At 41.3% G+C, this 24595-nt stretch overlaps 1 protein-coding gene across 1 annotated transcript in view; it reads right to left on the reverse strand.

The window, feature by feature from the left end:
* GALNT10 (polypeptide N-acetylgalactosaminyltransferase 10) overlaps positions 1-24595 on the reverse strand; it is a 91845-nt gene that overhangs the window by 18424 nt on the left and 48826 nt on the right. Inside the window, exons 4-5 of the mRNA XM_075102648.1 lie at positions 20953-21119; positions 859-1044 (exon numbers count right to left, since the gene is read on the reverse strand). Coding sequence (XP_074958749.1) covers positions 859-1044; positions 20953-21119 — 353 coding nt within the window. The remainder of the gene's footprint in view (positions 1-858; positions 1045-20952; positions 21120-24595) is intronic.

The following is a 24595-nucleotide window of genomic DNA, read 5'->3' on the forward strand; positions in this document are numbered from 1 at the left end:
GTAGTGAAAGCAACAGTTCTACCACCCAACAATCCTGCCGACATATCTGACTAGTTTTTCTTAAACCTGCATTTGCCTGTTGTTGCCACAGTTTATTTGACAAAGTCACACCTCAGTGAGAGCTTTGACAGGTCACTTGCAACAGGGTTGGAAAGGAGCTTGGTACTGGCCAGAGGCATGCAGATACCAGAAACAGAAGGTGCTGTCCTTTCAATGAGTCATCCTTGAAAAGAACTGACATTGTAAAACTGATGCCTCCTTAAAGATGAAGTACTGCCTTGGAAAGGGACTGCACACGTCCTACAAATACATACCAGCAGCTGTCATTCACAAGAAGTATTTTCCACAGGCCTGCAGACTATAAAGTTAAATATAGTTATATAGGAGAAAAAAAACCCTAAAAGCTACTTAAAAACTGTATGTAAAGATCTTTTCTGTATCATAAAGCCATTCCTCTCTGCAAGCTGCTGAATGACCATGTGATAGTTTACTCTTCTAGCAAGCTCTAAATTATTTAAGATTCTGTTTAGTGAGGAAACAGAAGAATATGATCTCTGCTCTTTAATTAAGCAAAGCATATGATAGCGTTATTCTACAGTGCAGGACTTGAGAACAGAAAAAAATATTGTATTAAAGGCTACGAGTTGCCAACAATTCACTTGAGTCTTGTGGCTCGTTGGTTTTTTTTTTTGTTTTGGGTTGGGGTTTATTTTGTTTGTTTGACATTTCATCTTCCTTTTGTCCACTTACAGCATGAGGGGAAAGCAGCAGGTGGAAGTAGAACAAATTCAACACCAACATCTGTTGCCAGCTCTTTAGCAGTTCAGCCTTCAGCCACGTACAGCACCACACGCTTACCTAGCAGAGGCGGCAGCCAGTTCACGTTGGCCTCGCAATGGGAATCCAAGAAGGTGATGACATCCCCTATGGCCACAGAGGCCCCCAGCATTCGAGTTCTTATCAGCCCTTCTCTCTTTTTGGTTCGGAGGATTCTTACGTTTGGGAACTGGGCCATATAATCTTCCAGGCGTTTCTTCAGGTGTTCTGTGTGAAAATGAGAAATTGAAACGCTGTAACAACCAATTTCTTAAAAATGCAGTTCCTTCTTTGCCAGAAGGAGATGTCTTTGGAAGTATGTCTTGAACAGGTAATAAATGCAATAACAGGAAAAAGTAAGTAGGAATCATTTCTTTTAAATCCAGGGTTTAAATGTAACTGCCGAACCAAGACTTCTGAAGATGTTCCAAAACCTTAGAAGAAATTAAAAAAAAAAAAAAAAAAAAAGAGGAACCAGGAGAAGATGGAGGAGTGCAGAATGAGAAAGAAAGCAGGAGAGGAAGAGGAAAAGGAATAAAAAGCCAGCTGGTAGACTTCTGGGAGAACTTAATGAGAGCAGGGATTCTCGGACACTTTTGAGGAAAACCAACGTAGCTTAAAAGAGAGACGGGACAATTTACTTTCAGAAGTAAACGGCACTCAGTGTATTTAAGTTGTGTTTGTTTCTTCAAAACACACAACTAGACCATCCGCTCATGCATAAGTAAAAACCAGCAAAAAGCCTAGTCAGACATCCCTCCAAGCCGGTGAGGCAGCAGAGCCACTGTATACATTTGGATGGCTACATTAAATGTTTATCAGAGGAGATATTTGCATTTAAGTATGGAAATATTTACGCTACTGAATATGGACTGGAGCCACATCTGAATTAGAACAGACACTTCTTGTCACCGTTATTAACAAGAATTCAAACAGGCGAGCTTGCAGAAAAAGATTACTGAGTGATCAAAACAATGGGCAGCTTGTTTAGATGTGGAAATAAAAAGCTTGATCTACATAAAGAGTGAGGGGGACACAGCTGTCTTTACATGAAAGAGTGAAGCACCAAAGAAAAACCTAAAAATAGGCTAAGAGTGATGCTGGCCTAATCACTAACGAGTTGATCTTTAGGCATCTGAAGTTTTGACTTACTTGACAGCAAACCCCATTCACAGTGTGCCAGGGACTGTTCATTAATGCAGCATACTAACCGCTGCCATCAGCAACTGGTCAAGGAAATAAGCCTTGCTAGCAAACGCTAGTTTGTCAAATCTAATCTTAAAATCTCACACAACAAAACTTGAATAGAGGCAATCATTCAAATACAACCAACCTCACAGGTTTATTTGTCTGGACTATAGAGACCAAATCCATTCCATTCTGAATGGCAGAGTGTTCCTTGGCTTCCAAAGCAGGTATGAAAGGTAGGGGCTGAAAAGGCAGACGGTGTGAACGCACCCCTGAACAGGTCACCAGGGAAGCCAGGTATTGGAATAGCTCTCTAAAAAGAGCAAAGGGGCAAATAAACTTAACTAAGTTATGAGCTCTCCCATGTGGTGCTGACCCAGCAATTAGGCTTTAAGGTTTTAGCTACTGGAGAAAAAAAAATGGTCAAAATCCCTATGACTAACACACATCCTGCGCCTTCTCTTTGAAGCAGTCATCACCTACCTTCCTTTCAAAGATCACTCAAATCAACTTCTTTGCATTTGAGGTATTCCTAGCAAGCTCTTTGCCTTTTTCAAAGCTTGCTTTAATATACCCCAGAACTTTTTGCTCACAAATGCATTTTAGTGTTTCACCTGACAAGCCTAATTGTCCCACAATATCTACATAGGTTTCCCTGATCAATAGAGCCTTTAGTACTTCTTGCTGTCTAGCGCGCTTTTCCCTCATCCTTTTCAAATCTTTTCTGAACAGATCCTCTCAAGCAACCAGAAATTTTGACAACTCAATTACAGATTTTTCCAATAAGGGCTTTCCATAGAGACTAGGTATATTATTAGTGCAGCTGCCTTCCTCCTGAGGTAGTGGGTAGACTTAAAAAGAAAAAAGGAAAAAAAAAAAAAAAAAAAAAGTAGTCACCACCACTGTTCTTTAACATCATAGCTCATTGTTAGTTCATCACAAAAGATGAGTTCATCAGAAAAAGAGAAAAACCAACCTTCACTTCAAGCATTAATCAGCTAAGCCCAAGCCAGGAGGTACATCTTCATTAATCTACCCAATACAAGATAAACATGAGAGTGGCTGCCGGTGCTCATTATAATAAAGGATGTAACCATCACACAGAAGCTCTGGGCCCAACTCCCGTAACAGTAGCCACAGACACTGTAGCACTTGCAAGAACAGACCCCACAACACTTACGTTACCTAAATCAGACCTACAAAGCACTGGAAAGTCTTAAAAAATCCAAAGCTCCAAAACAATCGAAAATATATGTAGACTTTCTGCAACTCTCTATTTTGACAGGAACAAGCAAATGAGACTGTGAAAGACCCCAGAGGTTTGTCTTCCACCTGTGTGCTGGTCATTTTATGTTTTGGCATCATATACCTTCCTGAACTGGCCTGGTTTGTTGTGCAGTTTCGCCTGTGGTGACACCTGAAGACAGCCTAACTGATTCCTCCAGGGGTACGAGCATGGCACGGCTGAGCCTGCTACCAAGAAACACTCATGTTTTTGGATCCGGTCTCACACAGGAAGACACACACCAGCAAGTGAACAAGAAGTCACTGGACCTGGCCATATTTGTAGTGATGATGGCTGCTCTGCTACAGACTAACTGAAGACAGGTTGATTTATATCTATTAACGAACAAGCAGTTAAGAACCGAGAGATTTCCCAATTTTTATAGTTTAACAGGAGAAAAGAAGGCATAGGAGCCATGGAGTTTTCTCAGGCAAGTACTCTGCAAAGAGACAGCAGGAATCCTTATCCGCTCACTTCCCATTCCATTCCCAAATGCTGGGTTTGGTTCTTTAGCACTTCTTTACTACATTTCCAGAGTAAAAAAACTAATCCCATAGCATTTCATGCTTGCAGCAAGTAGCCTACTTTATACCACATTGGTAAGAAATGTCTCACACATTAGGAATCTTCTTATGTCTCTGACGGTTGGAAGAAGCAAGGAAAAGCTACAGGTACTCCATCAGCACCCATGTGTTCTCACTGACGCAGGGGCGACACGCACCAAGCGCTCTCCTTGTAGCCAGGAGGGATGATGCTCAGAGAAGCTGTTCCCAATTGCTGCAGAAAAATCCATGCGTGATCACTGCATTTTAGAAGGATAAGACTTATGTATCATGAACTGCAAGTGAACAGACTATCGTATCTACTTTCCCTTACCACAGGGTCACAGACTTCCAAGCAATCTCACAAATAACGTATAAAAGACAGTGAAACACACTTCAAAGACAACGTTTTCTTATTTCCTTATCCCTGCCCCGAAGTCTGGCCTCCACACATCCAGACAAAAAATATTTATTTCAACTCTATGACAAATATTGTCGCAATTAAGTCAATTTTTGCTTTCAAAAGGAAATCTCAAAAAAACAAACAAGTGGCATTAACTGCTATAAAACTTTATGAGGCTTTAAAAAATATATTATGGAATCTTGTCACACTGAGTAATTTTTATTACAAGGGCAATTTTCTTTAATGCAAGTTGTTAGGCGAACTGGATGGATTCCAATAGCTGTGCCTACTCTGGGAAAAGTAATACAGCCCAAACATACAAATGAGAGTAAGATTATCTGCAGATTAAAAACTAGGCTGGTAGTTTGCTAACAGACTTTGCAATAAACTTGATATACAGTGTATACATTAACAGTACCAGTCAAAAACTACCGCTTTCTTTATTTTGAGCTGTAAATAAAACTAGGCAAAGATAGGGGAAAAGCTTTGCTAGCAGGCCTGCTTAAGTCCCAAAACTTTCCAAAATAAGACTTTTTTTTTTTTTCAAGGTCAAATTCCTATGGTGGTCTTACTGCACTTCTTCCTTCTGGCCTCACCATCCAAGCAGAGCTGCCCTCTGATGTTGTTAATCTGGTGACCACTCATGGTGTGGCAAGGGCTTTCCAAGATAGGAGTTTCTTACATCCAGCTGAGTTTTCATTCCAGCCACTGCACACCTGCCAACTGAATGGGCACCTAAGAAATGTTACCACTTCAAACCCAAACATACGCAGAAGCCAGAGGAACACAGAGGAGCCCAAGGATTATTTTTTTTTAAGAGGCAAATGCACGAGAAACAAGGCAACTTGAACATGGATCTGCAGGACCAGAACAGCTTAAATAGCACTGCAGTTGCGGGGTCAGTGGGACTCAACTGTTCAAGTCAAAGCAGAAGTTACATCCATACCTCCCCTCATGGCAAACCACACAGCCTGTCTCCACTCTGCAGTGTCTGGATCCTCCCTGTCTCTTTCACAACACCTTGGCTCAGCCGTGTTTTCAGAGGCTTGTACAGAATAATCAGTATGTTTGTAGCCTATTTTGAATTGATTTGGCTCTGACCAAAGTAATTTTCCCACAGAAATCAGTGGAAGTGATACAGCATTCTCAAGTTTCTAACACGTTTTTAAATAATGTCTTGCCTGTCTGCTTTAAGTTGAACAGCTATTCCCCTCAAGAGCTGCTCTGCAGTACAAAGGAAGCTCATCCCCTTCAGCTCACACAGCTCAGTTTTGCAAACAGCAGCAGGCTACTGCAGTTGCAGCTCACAGATGAAGCCTGGCCTGGTTCTTTTCCTTTTCCTCCCCTTCAAGTCACACACAGAGATCTGAAGCACCTGCTTAGAGGTAATTGCATATGGGGTGGTTACCTTCCCCGTAGACACCTTACAAACCCCACTGCTACGTGCAACTAGTACCTCCCCTCACTAGGCAAACTGGATGCTCGTTAGCATGAGCATCCTTCTGGCTGCTTCCCAGAAGGATGGGCGAGTTAAAGAAAAGTAGTTGTATCACACCTGCTGAGAACTTGGGAGTTTGTTTTGTTTCTAAGCAGGAGATGCTGCTTAAAAGACATGGAGCTGATGACTCAGGTAATTCTCTCAAAACAACATGGATGTTGTTTTGAGGAAGCCACTGGGGTCTTTTAGAGCAGACTCACGTTCTGGTGACACTTTGGTACTCTCTGGATTAGGATGACCTCCACCTCTGACTGCAGTGAACTGTGGGCAGCTGCAACTGAGAGGCTCTCAACACACATTTGCTTTCTGTACTTTCAAGGATTCAAGTTGAACATTTTGAATAATGTGGCCATTTCTCAGGCTTTTGAGCTGTCATGGTCATTAACTGATCCCACGACTGAAAAGACAGCAGATTTTTTTTGGTCCCATCCCATGAAACCTTTAATTTCACAGATGTTTGAAGTCAAAGGAGCGGCAAGCAAACCCTTTACTTTCATGCAGGCAAACTGTCCTCTGCAGAAGAGGATGGGGTAAGGCTTTTAGGACTCACAGTTTGTTTGGCAATAACACAGTTGGCAGAAAGTCCTTTTATGTATGTCCCTGTAACATCTCTGCAGTATTTGGCAGGGAAGGGATTACCAACATTTGTGATCTTGGGATAGAAAAAAATTAACTCTTTATAAGTACTAATCAGGACTTGGAACTATGATACAGATTCATGTTTAGAGAAAGAATGGGGAAGGAAACATTTCCCCTGTCCTACTAGTGCAACGTTTAATGGTTCATATGTTACTTTAGACCCTCTCAGCTTTGGTTTCTGACTTTTACACCGTCAGCACACCTGCAACTCTAGTGCTTTTGCATGTATAAGTACCATTAACCCAATCCAGAAGGAGCAGTACTGCAGAAATCAGAAACGTTCACACCTTCCCGTGCTACTCAGATGCTACCGGTGAAACCAAAGTTCCCTCTGCCCTACAGTATCCTGCCTCCTGCCAAGGTGCTTTGTTTCAGTTTACACACAGAAGGTTGAAGATAATATGAAGATGGGAGAGCCATTGCACTCTGGAAATTCAGGGAACTTTCCCTCTCCTGCTGAAGGGCATGTGGTCCAGGAGGAGAGAAGTGGAGGGTCTGCAGAATTCCCTTTTAAGCAGACAGGGCTGGTTTCCCTTCCTGGCAGGTTATTTTGGCTAGTTTCCAACACCAAAACCTAAAGTGTGACTGTTCATCTGGCATTTGTTTACAGGTTATGCCAGCCTATGGTTCCCTACCCTCCCACATGCAGACATGCTTGTTTAAGATTACAAATGAATCCATTCATCTTTACATAGATACTTGGCCCTAATGTGCTGTTTAACAATTTAAGAATGAATTCTACTTCTTCTGAATCTATCACAATGTGCAAGCCAGGCCTCCCTGAAATAGAAAGCTCTACATCATTGAAATCAACTTTTCTCCCTGCTTTGGTGCGGATGAGTCATCTTTTTAAATAGCAAAATGTGCTGTTATCCAAACAGGCAGCACTTAACACTAGTTTTAATTTTCTTTCAGTGTTTTCACCCTCTGATCACTGAAGTTGGTTGGGAGAACAATAAACTGATTTAGCAAATTGTACTATGAACACCAGTCCCAATAACAGCAAACTGATTAAGCTGATCATAGCCTTCCAAGCTGAATCTGTTTACGAAAAAGAGGAGGCGGCCTGGGAAGGGAGAAAATTAGTATCTCTTGCTCCACTGATTACAGTTCTGTGGTAGACTCTTAAAAGGGAGAGGGCCCAGTTTCCACTGACCATTCTGCATCAGTGTTGGGTCTTGGCACATCTTTACAAACAACAGCTGGGAACGGGGGGGAAAGGTTTCTGTGCATGGGACAATAGCCAAAAGTATACTACCCCACTTGCTAATACAGCAGTCCTAACTGTTTAAATTGTAACAAGGATTAAAAGAATTAGGTTTCTGGAAGTCTTACGGACTTTGTTCTCTTTCTAAATGTTTTAAAACCAAGCTTCCATTTTAGGTACAATAAAGTACACAAAAGTGGAAGCGTGGGACCTAAGAAATAAGCCAGACCGCAGGTTGCTGGGGCAAAGACATTTGTGCGAGCCTGTGCTGTGTGCTTTGATAAACTCAGGTGCATAAACTTCTGCTGTCTTGCTTGAATCATCAATTACTTCCTGAATTTGTAAAGGGAACTTTCTCATAGCTTCCTCCACCCTACAGCAGACATCCAAACCCTGCTCAGTTATGGCTTCACAAGAAGTACTGAAGGCAGAGGCAAAGGTGTAATCTTAAATTGAGAAAAGTCACATTTACTGGCATTAGCATATAAATACACCCAGACCTGAGGGAAAGTTTAGTAGGCTGCATTTCCAAGCAGGAGAAATATGCAGGAAATACTCATCTTAGCTACAACATAACCTCTTAATCTCTCAGGAAAGTTTAATTTGTAAAAGAAGTCTATTCCAACTGTTTCTTCCTGAAGGAATCCAGGAAAATCCATTTACTCGTCGTTCCTTCATGCTGTGAGGTTTAAGCATATTTTGTTCACTAGGAGCAGTGAAGTCAACCTATGGTGTATGCATCAGTTCTTAAGTCCCACATACTGACTCCCTGGTCAACCCACAATATCAGTTTTTCCTCCTGTGCCATAACCCATCTTTCCCAGGGCAAACAGTCATTCTAGTCTACTCTTCTCCCTTCCCATTTTATTAAACATATATCAAGACTAACGCACCCACTTAGGTTTTTCCCTCTTCCGTTGACTACATTTTATCTGAAGAGGTGATTTTGTGACTCTCAAGTCATTTCCTTGTTGACTGCGTTTAACATCAGAGAGACCATTTTGTTGACGTACAAACTAGGTAGCTGCAGTTTTGGGCCTATGTAGCCTTTGTAGCAGCTGAAACAGGAGTGAACTCTTTGCAGCACACTTAATATTCAGCTCAAGTTTTATGTAGCCATGGTGACTAGCAGGAAGGGCATTACTGTCCCAAATACTGCCTTCAACCTGTGGAACCTGTGCCCTCATCTTAAGGCTAAATAAGTGTTTTTGATTATCCAGTTAACCAAGGGAATTAACCCTGGTTAATCAATTAACCAAGGGAGTTAACCAAGGGGATGTCTACACACCTGCTCAGTGCTAACACACTTCTACTAGACTGATAAACACTGTATGGGCAGGTGAAAACACTGAAAAACATTAAGACAAGCCACCATACTAGTGGCATCACCACTTCCAGCAGTCCAAGGCTAGTATATGCACCACACACTGTTTCAAGGTCCTGTGAATTTATACTCTGCTTTCTATACTGAAATTAAAAATTGTGAGAGACCAGATTAGTCTTTAGATGCCTTTAGTCTACATCAACAACTGCCTTCTGAGCACTGGAGAGACAAGCAAGGGTGCAAAAGTGTTTCAGAAGTTTGCTCATGGGACAGAACAAACCTAATTGAATATGACTCTTCTGCAACCCACAGGCTTCGGAACAGATTGGGTGCACAGGGACGGAGTCAGAACAACCTGCTGTGCTAGAGGGGTTAGCTACATCTACATCTGGTGAGCATGTCAGTATACATTCACTGTTGACAGCAATGTACTGGATAGGATATCATGACATGAACCTAAAGCCTACAACTGACAGCAAGAACAAAACTTGCCATCAGTCAGAAAGATGCAGGCAGGTGAAGTGTTAAGACATTTCATGCTGAAACATTTTGGAACATATCAAAGCTGTGAGATTAAAGCCTTTAAAGTCACCGAGCTTTGCTGGGGGGTGGGGGGAAGGGGAAAATAATAAAAAAACAATCCAAAACAAACCAGTCCTCAGAGATTCAGCTTTGCCTTTCTCAGCAGTATTCATGTACAAAGAACTCCTTGGCCTGAAAGTGCAAAACAACAAAAAAGGAAAGATTCCAGAAAAAGCACAAGCATTAACAGAAAATTCTACTCTGGACTTTTGTCTTGTTAGAGAATACGCCATTAGGTCCAAGAAGTAACCCACTTGAAAGTTGCTTTGATTTGGTAGGAATGCATCCTTTTGGAGACCAAAGCCTTTGATCTCAAGTGTCTAAGTGAGGAAGAACAACTATGAAGCCTAAAATTAATAGCACAGACCTACAAAATTTTTGCTTTGGGGTTGCAGCCAAATGGAATATTGGAAAACTGATTTGATAATCCTTCATTCCTACAATAATGCTGATACATTAATAACCATGAATGACAAAGCAAAAACATGTTTGTCTTGTAGTGTGTATGTCAGAGAACAGAAAATGAAGTATTTTGCAAATGAAAAATTACCAATACAGCTGCAGGAAAAATACCAACACATTTAACTTGTAGTAAAACACTCTGGCATGTCAGAAGTATATTTTACAAACTCACACCTTACTCTTTTTTCTAGACCTCTTTGCCATCAGTTCCCAATGCTCTTATTTACTTTATTGGCAAGAAATGCAATCATTACAGTAAGTTAACTGATATCTGCCAGAAAGGTCAATAAATTTATTGAATACTGAGGCACAAATCCAGGACTGTTCACAGCTGTGCTGACACCAAAACTAAAACACCTCATGGACAATATTGTTCTTACCTGACACATTCATTTTAGCTGGTTGACGGAGGAGAAGGGGTAGTACCGATAGCTGAAGGTACTCTGCTTTTAAATCTTGAGCCTTGGCTTCCCCCGTTCAGCACAGTAAACTACCATGTTCCAATGGGGACATCAACACATACTTAGCTTACGGGTAATAGGCAACAGTGGTCCTCATGATATTTATGAATAAATGCTATATCAAGAGAATGAGTGAGGCATTTCTTCACTAAGAAAGTATTACCGCAATTAAAACTATACAGAAAAGGAAGGTGGTTTAGGTTATCCACTTTTATTTTTAAATTGCAGCAGCATTAGCTTCCAATTTTCTCAAAGTGAAGAAATTTCCACCTTTATCAAAGTCCCTATCTAGGAGCAGCTGCTTTGTCAATACCACCCAAAAAGCACACTTAAATAGCAGAAACTATGATTACCAATAATAGACATCATATATGAGTACTGGCAGAGGGTGTTTGAATCACATTTCTGATTATCTTCTATAGAGAAGCAGCTGTAAAGCATTAAAATGCTGATTTGCACTGCAGCTGGCAGACTTGTGACTCCTAGCAGGTGAGGACATGTACTTCAAGGTGAGGAGAATAAAATTAAAGCTGTTTTCTCTCTAAGCTTCCACTAATAGAAGCTACATGCATAGGGTTTCTTAGTAGCAAGCAATGCAGTTAGATTTATTTAATGAGCTGTAATGGAAACTCTGCTCCTCGATTATTTATTTTTTTAAAACTTTAGTTTGCCAGACATCCTTCACTACACAATAATTAGCTTAGAAAGAGGTCATAGTAAACTGGACCTTTTCAAGCAATCTCATCTCCTTTCTAGAAGAATTCTTCAGCTGTAGCAGCTGATCTTAAAGTAATAAATACAAGATGATGAAAAGTAAACTGGTTAGTTAATTTAGGCCATCACAAAAAAAGCTGAAGTAAACAACTACAACAGGCCCTCAGGTCCCTTAAAACACTAAAGAATATATTTTTTAATACTCTCCAACCATTAACTAATGAACAATGCGGGTTTCAGATATCCCTTTATAAAGGGTATAGACAAGTACAGAAACAGTGTTTAAAGACACATTGAGAATGAATACTCAAAAAAAGGAAAACAAAGTGAATCCCATCCACATTTCACTATGGATCCAAAGCCAGCTCTGTCACTAGCAGTTGTCTAAAGTACCCAATGCCCACAAGCTTCAGCCAGAAATGGAGAACAAGAAATGACTCTCTTATCACACACTGAAATCGGACATCTGCATCAGGTTTTATTTTATTACTCCACTCCATTTGGTGCTTACTACCGAACAGAGTATTGGTGAGCTCACAAATCCACTCCTACACCAGTGTAAGTGCTCTGCTGTGCTACCTGTAAGTCTCACTGGAGTCTGGGTAACAAACATCACATCTAGACTGTGGGTCACAACCACTTAAATGACTTTGAAGCCTGTTTCACTCTGCAATATTTGTGCCACTACCAGCATCATTGATATTCACCAAAGTCAAGTCACCTCCTGCGTGGAACAATGACATCGGTATCGCCTCCACCAGAAGAATTTTAGTAGTGACAGTCTTAGAACTTGACCATAGCCTGAGAACTGCTCACTGTGACTTTATACATCTGGTAGTGTTAAAACACACGACAACCAACCAGGCCCACCAGCTGAGCATCCTCAGGAGCCTCAGATTTAATGAGATATAGATATCAAAATGAGTATGTTTCATGATAGAGGATTTTATTCTAATGAAAGTGAAGAGTACATTTGTTTTCTCAGACTTTCAAACCTTCTCCCACTTACCCAGGAGATCTCACTGACAGTTACTTCACAGCTGTTATTTATGAGACTCCAAGCAGACCTGAGATAGTCCACAATGAATTCTAACAGCAAGAGAAAAGCTCTTTATTCTGTGAATTAATTTACAAAAATAATCTTTTTATCAGTTGTTTGAGACAACAGTTACCACAACTTCTACAGGAGACCTCGAAAGCAACATTTAAGAAAAAGTTGTGGAAAAGCATAGTTGCCTAAGTAAAGCTTGGCTTTTTCTTTTTTTAGATATATTAAGGTAAAAAGCTTTAAAAGAATCATATTCAATAGTGAGTAAGAAAGACTGTCACCACTTTGTCCTAAGCATAGTCACTCCATATTCAGAGCTGTACTAACCAGATGCACTTTAGAGCATTTAAGAGGGGGTGAAAAAAAAAAGACTTTTACAGTGCATGTGCCTAAAGATGAAAAGAAAATCTCTTTAGCTGCATAAATCCTTTACTATTCCATTTAAAGATCAAAAAAAAATTTCAAGTATTAAACCCTTTTCTATTTCAGATACCAGGAACATGATTTCTTTCAATTAAGCCCTGGCAGATATGGTTAATGGAACAGAATTGTATTTGCCACATACCTGATGCTGCACCAAATGGCACATTAATCACCCCTTGCCTTCTCCCTTCACTACTTAGTGACTTCTTCCCTTCAGACCAAATTATGCTGCTTGTGGTACACCCAAGTAGCCTTACCCACATTTGTTTTTCCATTCAGATTATGCCATATGGCTATCTCCAGAATTACTCGTACTGCAATATAAAGAGAGATTTAAAAAGTCACAGGGATTTATTTTTAAAGGGGAAAAAGGGGATTTGGCTATGGCACCCTCCGACCCTTGGTGAACGGATGGGCTCCGAGACGCCCCTGCCAGTAAACTTTCAAGCAAGCTACAGGAGGGTGTGGAGACAGCACAATGGAGCAAAGCAAAGGAATATGACTGGCCCTACATGAGGAGAGCAGGCAAACGAAGGGGAAAGTGTTGGTGAGTACAACGCGCTGAGATGACACTGCCTGGGGAAAACACTCCTTGTGCTCCTTTACTAAAAGGCCTAAAAGCCTCTTGCTGTCTTTCAAAGATGAGCAGTGGCCACATGCCAGAGTCTGGGCTCACAATGCTTCGCTGCCTCCCAATTGTCAAAGAGCAGCTCGAATTCTTATTGTGCAAAGTCCTTCTGAAAACACACAACTGAAAAAAGTGAGTAAAAATGGGGAAAGAATAAGAAAAATTTTAAAATGGCTGAACACACACATATTTTCAGGACTCTTAAATATAAATTTCATGAATTAAAATAAGGCACAAGGAAACAGGGTAGTCTTGGAAGAAAGCTGAAGCTGAAATCTGGAATCTCCCTAATGACCCCCCAAGGGAAAATGAGATCCCATTCACCTTTCTTATAACCAAATTTCCTCCTCAACATCAAATATAGCCAAGTATACATGCCTCTTGGATAACTACATCTTAAAATACACCATGTTTAATCTAAAAGCCAGAAGGTTGACTTTGCAAATGTCATTGTCATATTGGGTTAAATATATTCAAGTACTTCAGCTGAAACCGTTACTGCCTCCCAGTCACAGGTGCAGATTTTGACTGGTTACTGTAAGAAGGATGTTAATTCTTCATGTACTGCCACTGTACAGACATACAATGCCATAAGGCAGACAGCCCAGCTGGGTTAACACTTCTAGAACAATCCCGATGTTTGGAGGCTGCAGTATTTTCAGTGCTGCCACATTCAGCTTTATTACTGTATCAACATAGTGCTTTGCATATAATGCATGCTTCAGAGATGACTGATGCTGCAGTTCTCATTCTTCAACAAGGGACAACACTTGTTCTAAAACACTGTCATTTATACAAAAGTAATCTTCAAATGAGTAAGAACAGGCTGTCAGTCAATATGCAAATAACTGAATGCTGAAACATGAGTTTTATATGAAATTTAAGCACTTAGCCGCAATCACTGATTTCTGTCAAGCTAAGCCATAAAATAAGATACACCCAAAGTACTTCTGAACCACCTGTGTGGGGTGCACATTTTTCTCTCTACACACAGTTAGCCCCAACTATGTGGCAAAAGGTTTCTTTTAAATGACATTCAATGCTGAGTTGCATCAAAAAGGGCATCACCAGCAGAGATAAAGAAGTCATCGTCCCGCTCTACTCAGTGCTTGTCAGGCCACACCTGGAGTCCTGTGTGCAGTTCTGGTCCCCTCTACACAAAAAGGATGTGGACAGGCTGGAAGGGGTCCAGAGAAGGGCCACCAAGATGATCAAAGGACTGGGAAGCTGCCATACGAGGGTAGGCTGGGAGAGCCGGGTTTGTTCAGCCTTGAGAAAAGGAGGCTCAGAGGGGATCTCATCACCGTGTACCAGTACTTAAGGGGTAGCTACAAAGAAGACGGAGGCCCCCTTTTTACACGGAGTCCCATGGAGAGGACAAGGGGGGATGGACACAAGTTGCTCTTGGGGAGATTCCGATTGGACACCAGAGGGAAATTTTTCACAGTGAGGACAGTCACCACTGGAATAATCTCCCCAGGGAAGTGGTTGACTCGGCCACGTTGGGCACCTTTAAGAGTCATCTGGACAGGGTGCTGGGCCATCTTGTCTAGACTGTGCTTTTCCTAGAAAGGTTGGACTAGATGATCCCTGAGGTCCCTTCCAACCTGTGACTCTGTGAATTAAGTCACAGCCTGCTAGCACACAGCAAGTTTACAATGTCTTGAATAATTTAAAACTTTTGATTGCTGCAAATGGTGAAAAGGTAAAAATCCTACCATGTTTTACATTAAAGGAAGGGCTGAAAAATACCTGATACCAGTTTGTACCAGATAAACTATTTTTTTTGCATTTGTGTGTTTAAGTTTTAGAGGTATTAGTGTTCCCTACATAGTTACACCTTTTGGTGACTCAGCAAGGGAACTAGGGCGTCAGCACACACAGGATGCTTGTGCAGCCCATTTTATTTAGTCTGCTCTTCTGATACTTTTTTAATTCCCTCATTCTTAAGTTTTTCTTACCTATAAAAGGCATCTTGACTTTCAACACTGTCTTCCTGTAACATCCTCATGGACAGACTGATGAAATCTCAGCTAGATAAGCAGAGACTAAGGTGGACAGAAAACCAGCTGAGCTTCAAGGCTTGTAATCAGCAGCACAAAACCAAGCCGGAGGCCTGGACTGTCACTAGCTGTGCTCCCCAGGGGTCAGTATTAGGGTGAATACCATTGCACATCTTCATTCAAGACCTGGGTGAGGGGACCACCCTCAGAAGGTTTGCAGATGATAGAAGCCTGGGAGGCATGGCTGACTTGCCACTAGGAGGGACTTTGACAGGCAAGAGAAATGGGCCAACAAGAACCTTGTGAAGTTCAACAAAGGGAAATGCAAATTCCTGTGCTCAGGGAGGAGTAACTCCATGCACCTGTACTGACTGGGGACCCAGCAGCTGGAAAGGAGCTTTGCAGAAGAGGACCTGGGAGTCCTTGGGCATAAATTGAAGTACAGGAAATACTGCCTAAACATAAGACTTTTTTTTAAACTAAGTCATTGGAAGAGTGACTGAACAGCAGAACAGGTTCCCCAGAGACATTATGGAGTCTCCATCCTTGGTGAATAAAATCTCATGAAACCTGCTGTAGCCCAGCAGATGGGTTGGGTTAGATGATCTCCAGACATCCTTTCCAACCTCAACTATGTGTCATTCTGTACGTGTTCCAGTCCAGTCTCCACCTGAAAGAGATCTCTTCTCGAAAACAGGCAGAAGAGAGTTTGACTTCTGCCTTTCACCCTGTAGTAGTATATACCTGATGCCCCACTGCTGTACAGAGCTACCAAACCTGTATAAGGCGAAAAGCAAAGAACGTTTAGGCAAGCATCCTGCAAAGAGAAAACGTGCCATTCTCCGCCCTCTGTTACTTCAGCTTAAGGCTGTTCATTTATCTAGCGAAAGACAGGGGACAGCTTTACATTTGTTCATGCAATCTCAGAGATAGCTCATACAGCAGAGGTGTCCACAAGCCACAAGAATTAGAGACCAAAAATCCCTTTGTAAAGGCAGACACTAGAGATGAACAGCTCCATTTCTCACAACCACAGCCAGATTCAGATTGTAGGTCTAGAGACTGAAGCAGACCCTGAAGAATCATGAACTATCTGTCTGTTATTCGTTGCCTGCCCTCAATAATAAAAAGACATCAGAGCCAATATAAAAACCTGCAGTGTTACAAACTGACCTGCCTTTCAACTTCTCTTCCCCTCCTCCCATTTCTATGATATAATGGAACCCACTTACCACTCAGCAGCATTGTAATTAAATAATCAAAAAGCAAACAAATTTCACATCTGACAGTCCCCAGGAGAAAACTGATATGCATGAAAAAAGCATTTTAGTTTACTTAGGGCCATTCTGGTAACAACAAGCTCAGAGGGATATAATTAGTACCCTGCAAGCCAGCATATGAAAAGGCTTAATTTAACTGAGATCAGAACTAAAGAGTAACTATAGAAATTAAAAGTGAAGCCACAAATCCACACAGGACTGCCACAGCTAAGCGTTTCTATGATCAGGAATTCTAAAGTCGTAATTCACATGTATTGCATTCTGATTTCTGCTTATCCAGAGGGTAGGCGTTATTTTGGACCACCCTGAAATAGCTGAGGTTAATCCGAGGAGATCAGTCTGTGGGTCTTTAGCAGTTCTCAGCAGCAGGCAGGAAGAGGCACACACCACCAGGCAGGTTAATTCTTATTCTCCATGTCTGGTGGATGGGTGCCACCCTCTCCAATATAGCCTATATTCTTCTGCACATGAAATCCCTGTAATTGTTTTGAAATGCTTATGGTCAGGAGAATAAAGTCCTTATATCACAGATATCCCAACTATGTGGGGAAAAAAGCATAAGCTATCATAGTCTTACTGGGAATGTGATATTGATACTAGAGACTGCTATTAGAGAAAGCAGAAAACAGCCCCACGATATTTACTCTGTCGTGACCAGTGGCAAATGCTGGAAAGCAGCTTCTTTTAAGCTAACTCAATCTAACAAGGGAATCCCCACAAAGCAAGATTCAAGTGTCAGCAAAGACAGCTGCTGGAGGTGACAACATGGACCACAGCTCGAGGCAAACGGGATCCTACCACTGTACTGCATCAGACTGATCGCACTGGCAGGTAGCCTTTCCCAGAGCACTGTGGCTGATGTGGAATCCAGCACCAAATTTGCTTGAAGTAAGGCTAGATTTTGATCATTTGCATTATATTACAGGCAGGGAAAAAAAATCCAGACAGTAAGTTGTTTAAGCACATTTCGATTTTTCAAATACAAAGCAAAGGAAACATTTCGAAAGCACGATATGCAAAGCTTCTGCTGCTCGCTGTTAAGATTTGCTGTCATCAGGACAGCCTTTTTTGGTTGAAAAATGTTTATTGCTAAAGGTCACAGAATTGTCTCTCTCAAACAAATTAAGAAATAAATGGCTGTTGACACTTCCAGATGATGATTCATCTGTCCAAGAGCTCCAATAATGCAAAGCAGCACAGCTGCCTCAGGTATGCTGCAGACCACAGCAACCACCAACCAACCCAGAAATCTGTCTTCACTCTCCTATCACTTTGTTAGCCAACTTCTCAACCCTCCTCCTAGTCACACCAAAAATTCCTTACTCCCAAGCTTAAAAACAGATGAAAAACATATGAAAGTAACATGTCAGAAATCACACTGATGAGTGCAAAAGCCAGGTTTCCATACTTTCCTTTATTAGCAAAGTCCTCTTTACTTCATGGGAAGCAAAGAATCTCTGTGTATGCGACGGATTGGCACTAACCTCACCACCTACAGAAACCAGTGCAACAGCAGAACTAGAGGGGCAGCTCGGCAAAGCCCAGTACGTTTAACCCCAACATAGGTCAGTCCACAAGAAATGCTAGCAAGGGGGATATCGTTTCCTTGCCAGGGAAAGCCAAGATCTTGAAGGTTAGTCTTTTTGAAGAGTTACTAAAGTGCTAGAGATCTGTTTAGACAACCCTCAGGTGAAAAGCCATGGTGAAGTACAGCAGAGTGTATCTGATATTTTATCCTGTCAGAGTAACCTCTCGATAAAAAGAATTAATAATAGATTTTTATTGAGCGATTATCCTTTTCATTTTTTGCTTTTTACTGGAGTTTATGATGACTATTTACTGATCTCTTTGGGGAAGAAGCTGACATTTACTGTTCATACTATGCCTCTCTGATCTCCTACGTGGGGTCTACTATCACTACCTCCAACAGTGATTCTATAATTTTAGAAGGAAGATGCTGTTACAAATTTGTGGGACTAGCATTTGAAAGAGAAGCAAAGCATTATACCTTGCAGACAACGCAGAGGACTAATCACTTCTCTTCAAAAGGAATCAAGAAATCTCTTCTCATTCTTTTTACTGCTCACTGGTTCTGTAGCACAGCGGTGATGATCATCAACTCAGACACAGGGTTTTTATCACCTGCCCAGTTTAATAATGAGAAACAGATAACCAGAGTAGTGGCCTAACAGTCTAAATCCAAGAATGTACCCCTTTCAAACATAACACATGCGAAGTAAAAGTTTTCCTGGATCCTCCACTGCTTCCTGGAGTTCAGTTTGATGCGTTAAATTATCAGTTCTCAGGTACCGCGTCGAAGTGTGGGGTTTTGGTTTTGGGTTTATTTTTTTATAAAAGTGCATACAATGGATAAAACCAGAAGTATGTAACCAGCAGCCTTTCACATCAAGATCACGTGTTTAGTCCTGAAGACTAAGGATCTATTTAAACCCAGGGCGGGATGTAGAAGCCAACCCCAGTGTGGTTAAGGAAGAATGCTGACTGCTGGAAAAGGAGCAGCCAGCAGGAAACGCTACCGGGCAGATACAAACTGACAGCAGTGAAGGAAAAATGTTTCATCCTAACCAGTAATTGTCGCAACATGCACAGATCAACTGAGCTAGCAGGAAACCACTGTTTGTTTGGGTTTAAAAAAAAAAAAAGTTTTTTATTAGCACTCTTTGCCTGTGTGCCATTCTCTTCCCTTGACAATCTAGCTCACTGTCCAACACCAGTAGTATTTTATATCCATCTATAAATCGATGCTGCAAACAAATTAATCTCAGCTACTTCTTGCAACCTTTGTATAAAGGATGGATGACTGATGAGGAGAGCTTGTGTCTTATCAGAGGTAGGTGGAACAGAGCAAGAGCGAGCTGGACAGACAGCATGTGTACAGACTGACGAGGAGCAGGGGTGGGAGAGCCAGAAGTGCTCTTTTTCACCTGGTCAGAAGGGCACATCTAGAGAACAAGGAGAATAGATCCCCAGGAAACCAGATTTCATTGCTTCCACTTCTCTTAAAAGAAACTGGTTTGCACAATTCAGCTGTGGTTACAGCATGAGCCTGTCTAATTTGCTTCTAGACTGAGTAGCAATAAAGAGACCTTTTTGGGAGGATAGGTTGGTGTTGTGGTTTTTTTTTTTCTCCCCAGCTTGGTCTGAAAATCCTCTAAAGAAATACTTATTTCATAGAACATTGATTTGTTCCAACCAGAATGCCTTGCTTGCAAACTAACTAGAGATGTACTTTAGAACAAATACTATAGCTGTTGGATAGCGCTTATTTGAAAGTCAGCATAGGTCAGAACACTAAATACTCATGAGCTTGTTTCCAAGCTCATTTTAGGAGCTTCCTATGTGTCAGATATCTGGAGATGTATCATTTAGTACCCATGTAGAGAGCTCTTTTCCCCCAGTTGAGTTATTTCAGTGTCAGGACTCAAACTCAGCAGCTGATAAAGCTAAATAGTCTTAGTAATTTTAAAGGAGAAAATAGAGTTGCTAGATCTGATCATAACACCTTAAAGTCGCTGTACCCTTTTCAACATCAGAGAACACCAGCTACCTTCAGAAGACCTTCCATGTGATCTTTCTAGCTATGCAATGTCTACATGACAGAAGCATTCATTCTTCTCTTACCTGATTGCCTTTTCCACCATAGCAAGGGTGTAAACTACAAGATGTAAACTGTAGCTTAATTTATATCACATAGCATTTAAATGTTTCAGAGAAAAGAATCCCTTGCCTTTCTGCGACAGAACAAGTAAATTAGCAACTACATCTACACATTGCTGCTGCAACTGCAAGTGGTTGTTCCATTTGCGGTGATGCGTTATGCCAGCAGCTACATATCTTTGCATGTGGCACTTAAACCCAATCCCAAATGACTACTCCTGGCAATGCAGGACAAAATGAGGAGTGTAAGCAAGTCAGCAAGAGAGAGCTGTTAAAATTTTGGACGTTACAGATTTACTTTTTAGGAGCACAAAATTCAGGGGAAAAGTAAGCCAAATCATAGGCAGTCTGAGGTGGAAACCTTTTATCAAGGCTTCTTTTGCCATTTTCTGTGTCTAGAAAAAAAATGAAGAATGTGTGAAGTGAGTTATTCCCCCGCCCCCCCTTTTTTTTTTTTCTTTTAACCCTGGGGTTAAACATTAAGGACTACACAGGCCCTTAACAGAATATTAAAACCAGCTTCTCTGTTTAGTCACATTGTCCAAAACGCAGGACAGCCCATGCCATCAGCAGCTAAGCCAGCACAAACTGCATATGGAACACGAGTTTTTTGCTAGACTTTTGGCCTTTCAAATATACTGGAACAAGGTTCACCTGAGCTCTGCTGCTGGCAAGTAATAAAACCTTGAGCCATGAAACACATATGCGCCAGTTCATTGACCCCTTAGGTAGGTAAACACAGCTGGAGAGTTTACATACAAATTATCATACCTCTGTCACTGAAGTCATCCACCAGCACTATCTCTGCTATCAGCTCAGGAGGGGAGCGGTTTAGGACACTGTGCACTGTCCGGAGGAGAGAGGACCATCCTTCGTTGTGGAACGGTATTATCACGCTAGTGTTCGGAAGCTTCTCCAGGTATAGCTTATTCTTGCAGCTGAACATAGACAGAGTAAGTCAAAAGGCGGTGCCAAAGAACACCAGCACTTCCATATTAATTACCATCAAGTAACTTAGTTCATTCTTTACTCCTCAAATTGACACAGATTGCCTGAAAATCCCCACCAACTTTCAGGCCTTATCAAGCCAGTGCCGACCTGATCTAGTCTGGCAAAAAAAATATTAAAAATCTATATTAAGTGGCGACTGTTAATGGCCAGGGACACTTAGCAATTGCAGAAAGTCGGAGGGATCTATTAGGTGCTGAAGCTGCTTTTAAAAGAAACTCCAGTTATACCTTAAGATACAAAAGTCTCTACAATACTTATTTTCCCTGTCCTTATACCTCAAAGATCACTAGGAAGAGGAATTTCTACAAAGTTGTTTCAGAAGTTGAATATATCTCTTTTAGGCATTATCAGTACATTAGTTTAGTTCACTTTTTCCCAGTTTTCAGAGAAGTAAATCATTCTAATCAAATGTATAACTGCCATCCAAATTTTTTTAATCAAAATGTGCAGGAAGTAAGGATTTTGTGTGACAGCACCTTCCCTAAACATTCCCAGAAGTTCAAGACATTGCAAACAATGCACAGAAGAGACAGGATAATTGCTTGGTAAGAACTGCGCAACAAGGAAAGCCACCTCTCTCAGATCAGCCTCTACCAAAGGCTTCCTTAGTCATGCTGGACAATTATTCAAATCATACTTTTCCTAAACAATCAATCTTGGCTTTCCCATTTTTCAGCAGGTCTAGTTTGACACCTGGGATCAGTTCTGCAGACAGAAGTGAAGGCAGCAGAGGTTTGAACACAAAGCACTGCAGAACTTGCATATAGCTGGAGTCAGATCTGCAGAGACCCCATATGGACTCCTTGAATTTGAGGGTACTTCACAGCATTAATTGTCATTTTTAAATCGGGGTAATGCTCTCTTGCCTTCTGGGGGTGTTTTCAGGGTAGCTTCCTGAAGAAAATTCAAATGGCAGCAATAAGTGCAGTGTTTATTCTCCTGCAGGAGTGGCCCTAAGTGGAGTTTGAACCTTGTTAAACAGGTAACACCTAAGGCCATACAGCGAACAATTGTAGTTAAAAAATACCCAGTAGCTGTTCACTAGGGGACAATGATCTATTACATTCCTAGCACCCCACATGCCCAGTGCAAAACAGACAAGGCTACACGAATAGAGATTTTTAGAATGTATTAATGACATTGCCAGCAGGGGAGGCTGCACTCTTTCCACTAGCAGGGGAGGGAGGTCATACACCACTCCCTGCACCTCTTGCATAGCCTGCACCAGAGCTGATCTGCAGGCTCTTTCCTGCCAGGCACTCAGCGAAGCTTTCACTGCGTGTGCAACGTAGCACATGCACGCACACAGTAATTCCCTCCCTGTTCCCCAGAACGGCAGGTGGGAACGAAAGTGGCTCTGGCAGTGGTGGCTTTTTCCTGATACCTTTCCCAGGCAATGGAGAAGGATGCACCTACGTTATACAAGCTCAATAAATATGTGGTTACAGGAAGTTACTCCGGTGCCTGTGCAAAAGGACAGTAGCTTATTCTGGGTCTAATGAATTGTCTTGGGGTGCTGCCAAGAGCTCGCAGGCTATGGCTGCAATGCACAGATGCAGGATGCAAAATAAAGCTGCATGGACTGCTTTCATCCAGCCCTTGGCATTGCAGTCTTAACCTTCTTCCAAGATAGCTACTAGCTATAACAGTTCCAATACGAAACAAGCGCCCCCCAAATCTCTTCTAACTCTTCTTAAACTGGAATTTTCATTTTCTGACTAACAAGTGGGAAACTTTAGCTATTAAGTTTAACCATTAAGCATGGAGAGAAATTGTTTGCCTCCAGCTACCACATCTACAATTGCTTTACACGACTTGCAAAATTAGTATTTAATATTAAAAAACCCAGAAGCACTTAAAGGAAACGTTAGCAGGGGAAGACACTCCCCGCCCAGCTAAACCCAGCATCCATTATACACATGCTGTTTATCCTGTCCTTGAGATCTCCACAATTATAACTCACTACGTCGGGGGAAAGGATGTGTCAGGCAATAAGCAAAGCAGCGGCAGCTGCATCACTAATCACACCGTAATTGTTGGTGACCCAGACACTTCACTTACTAATTTTAACTGGAGACTGGAGTTAGAAGTTTCACAGTTTAAAAAAGTTTAAATGGCAGAATTAGCAATGAGGAGTCAGCAACTTCGGGAAACAATGCAGAATGTAAGGCAATCTATTAAATCCTCAGATGAGGAAATACTGGCATTGTCTGATGTTTAAATTCTCAGAGCCCATGGCAGCCCCTGTAAATGGAGGCCAGGTATAATTTAGGTCAGGAAACTCAAACTGTATTTCCTAGAACTTGAGTGTGAGCTTATCAACAAGCATCTTCAGTTACCTGATTTATCTCTATGTTTAAACATTTCAGCTGCATGCCTAAAATATTTATGGAGCTATACTCACTGCTGTGGTTTATGGGTATATATTGAGAAAGGGTGTCAAGCCAGTGTATTTGATTAGTTTGCTGTGACAGCTGATGAGGTAATCTCTCAAATATGCAGCTAACAAATTATAAAACCTGACTTCTGGAAGTTATATCTCATGAATAAAGTAGATGTTGAATTCAGTTTCACTAAACTGTGATAAAAACGGCTTTACACAAAACAAGCTTCCATTCAAATGTCTAACAATGCTTTCAGATTAAGAACTGCACAAAGAGTATTTAAAAACCTCTCAGCTTTGTATAAACAAGGTTTAAGTCCTAACTGAAGCACTTCTGCTAATGAAAAACTCCTCTGGCTTGCATAAAATCCAGTTTGACACCATCCTAAAGGATAATGTTCAAAAATAGATGAACTCAAAAGCCAACATTCAAATGGAACTAGTTTATTCTTGTAAATCCTGATGAGGTTTTTATGAGGAAGATGTCTAAAACTAATCCATAAATCAGAAGGATTTCTGATAAAACTTCTTACATAGTTGAGTGGAGCTACTCAAATCTTATTCTGTTCCTGAGCATTTCATGGTCATTTCCAGTGAGTGGCCAAGATAAGAACTGCACAGAGCATTTAGTGACAAGGTCATCACCCGACTACACTTAGGGCACTTGTCAACTGAGTCAGTCACTTACATCAGTTTCCACTCCAGAAAGAAATAGCTCTACCTTATCAGTTGCTAAAAGTTGTTGACTATGTCAGTAGGCTCAGGAACTGAACTGTCGATTTGCAAGAGGTCAAGGAAGTAGCCACCTCTGGGTTCAGTTCAAGATCATTTCTGCGCAGGGCTACAAGTTTTTGGTAATTTTAAGTCTTGGACTCAAAAGTGGATTTTTTTCCTCAGGTTTGGTCTCCTCTATTTCCCATTGCAATTACTATACACTGTCCTTTATTAAGGAGGCAGCAGGAGCCAGCTGTGAAAGGATTTTATTTGACAAATAAAGGTACAAGAGACTAATGAAAAAAG

This window comes from Phalacrocorax aristotelis, chromosome 8 (assembly GCF_949628215.1).
Source record: "Phalacrocorax aristotelis chromosome 8, bGulAri2.1, whole genome shotgun sequence".
NCBI lineage: Eukaryota > Metazoa > Chordata > Aves > Suliformes > Phalacrocoracidae > Phalacrocorax > Phalacrocorax aristotelis.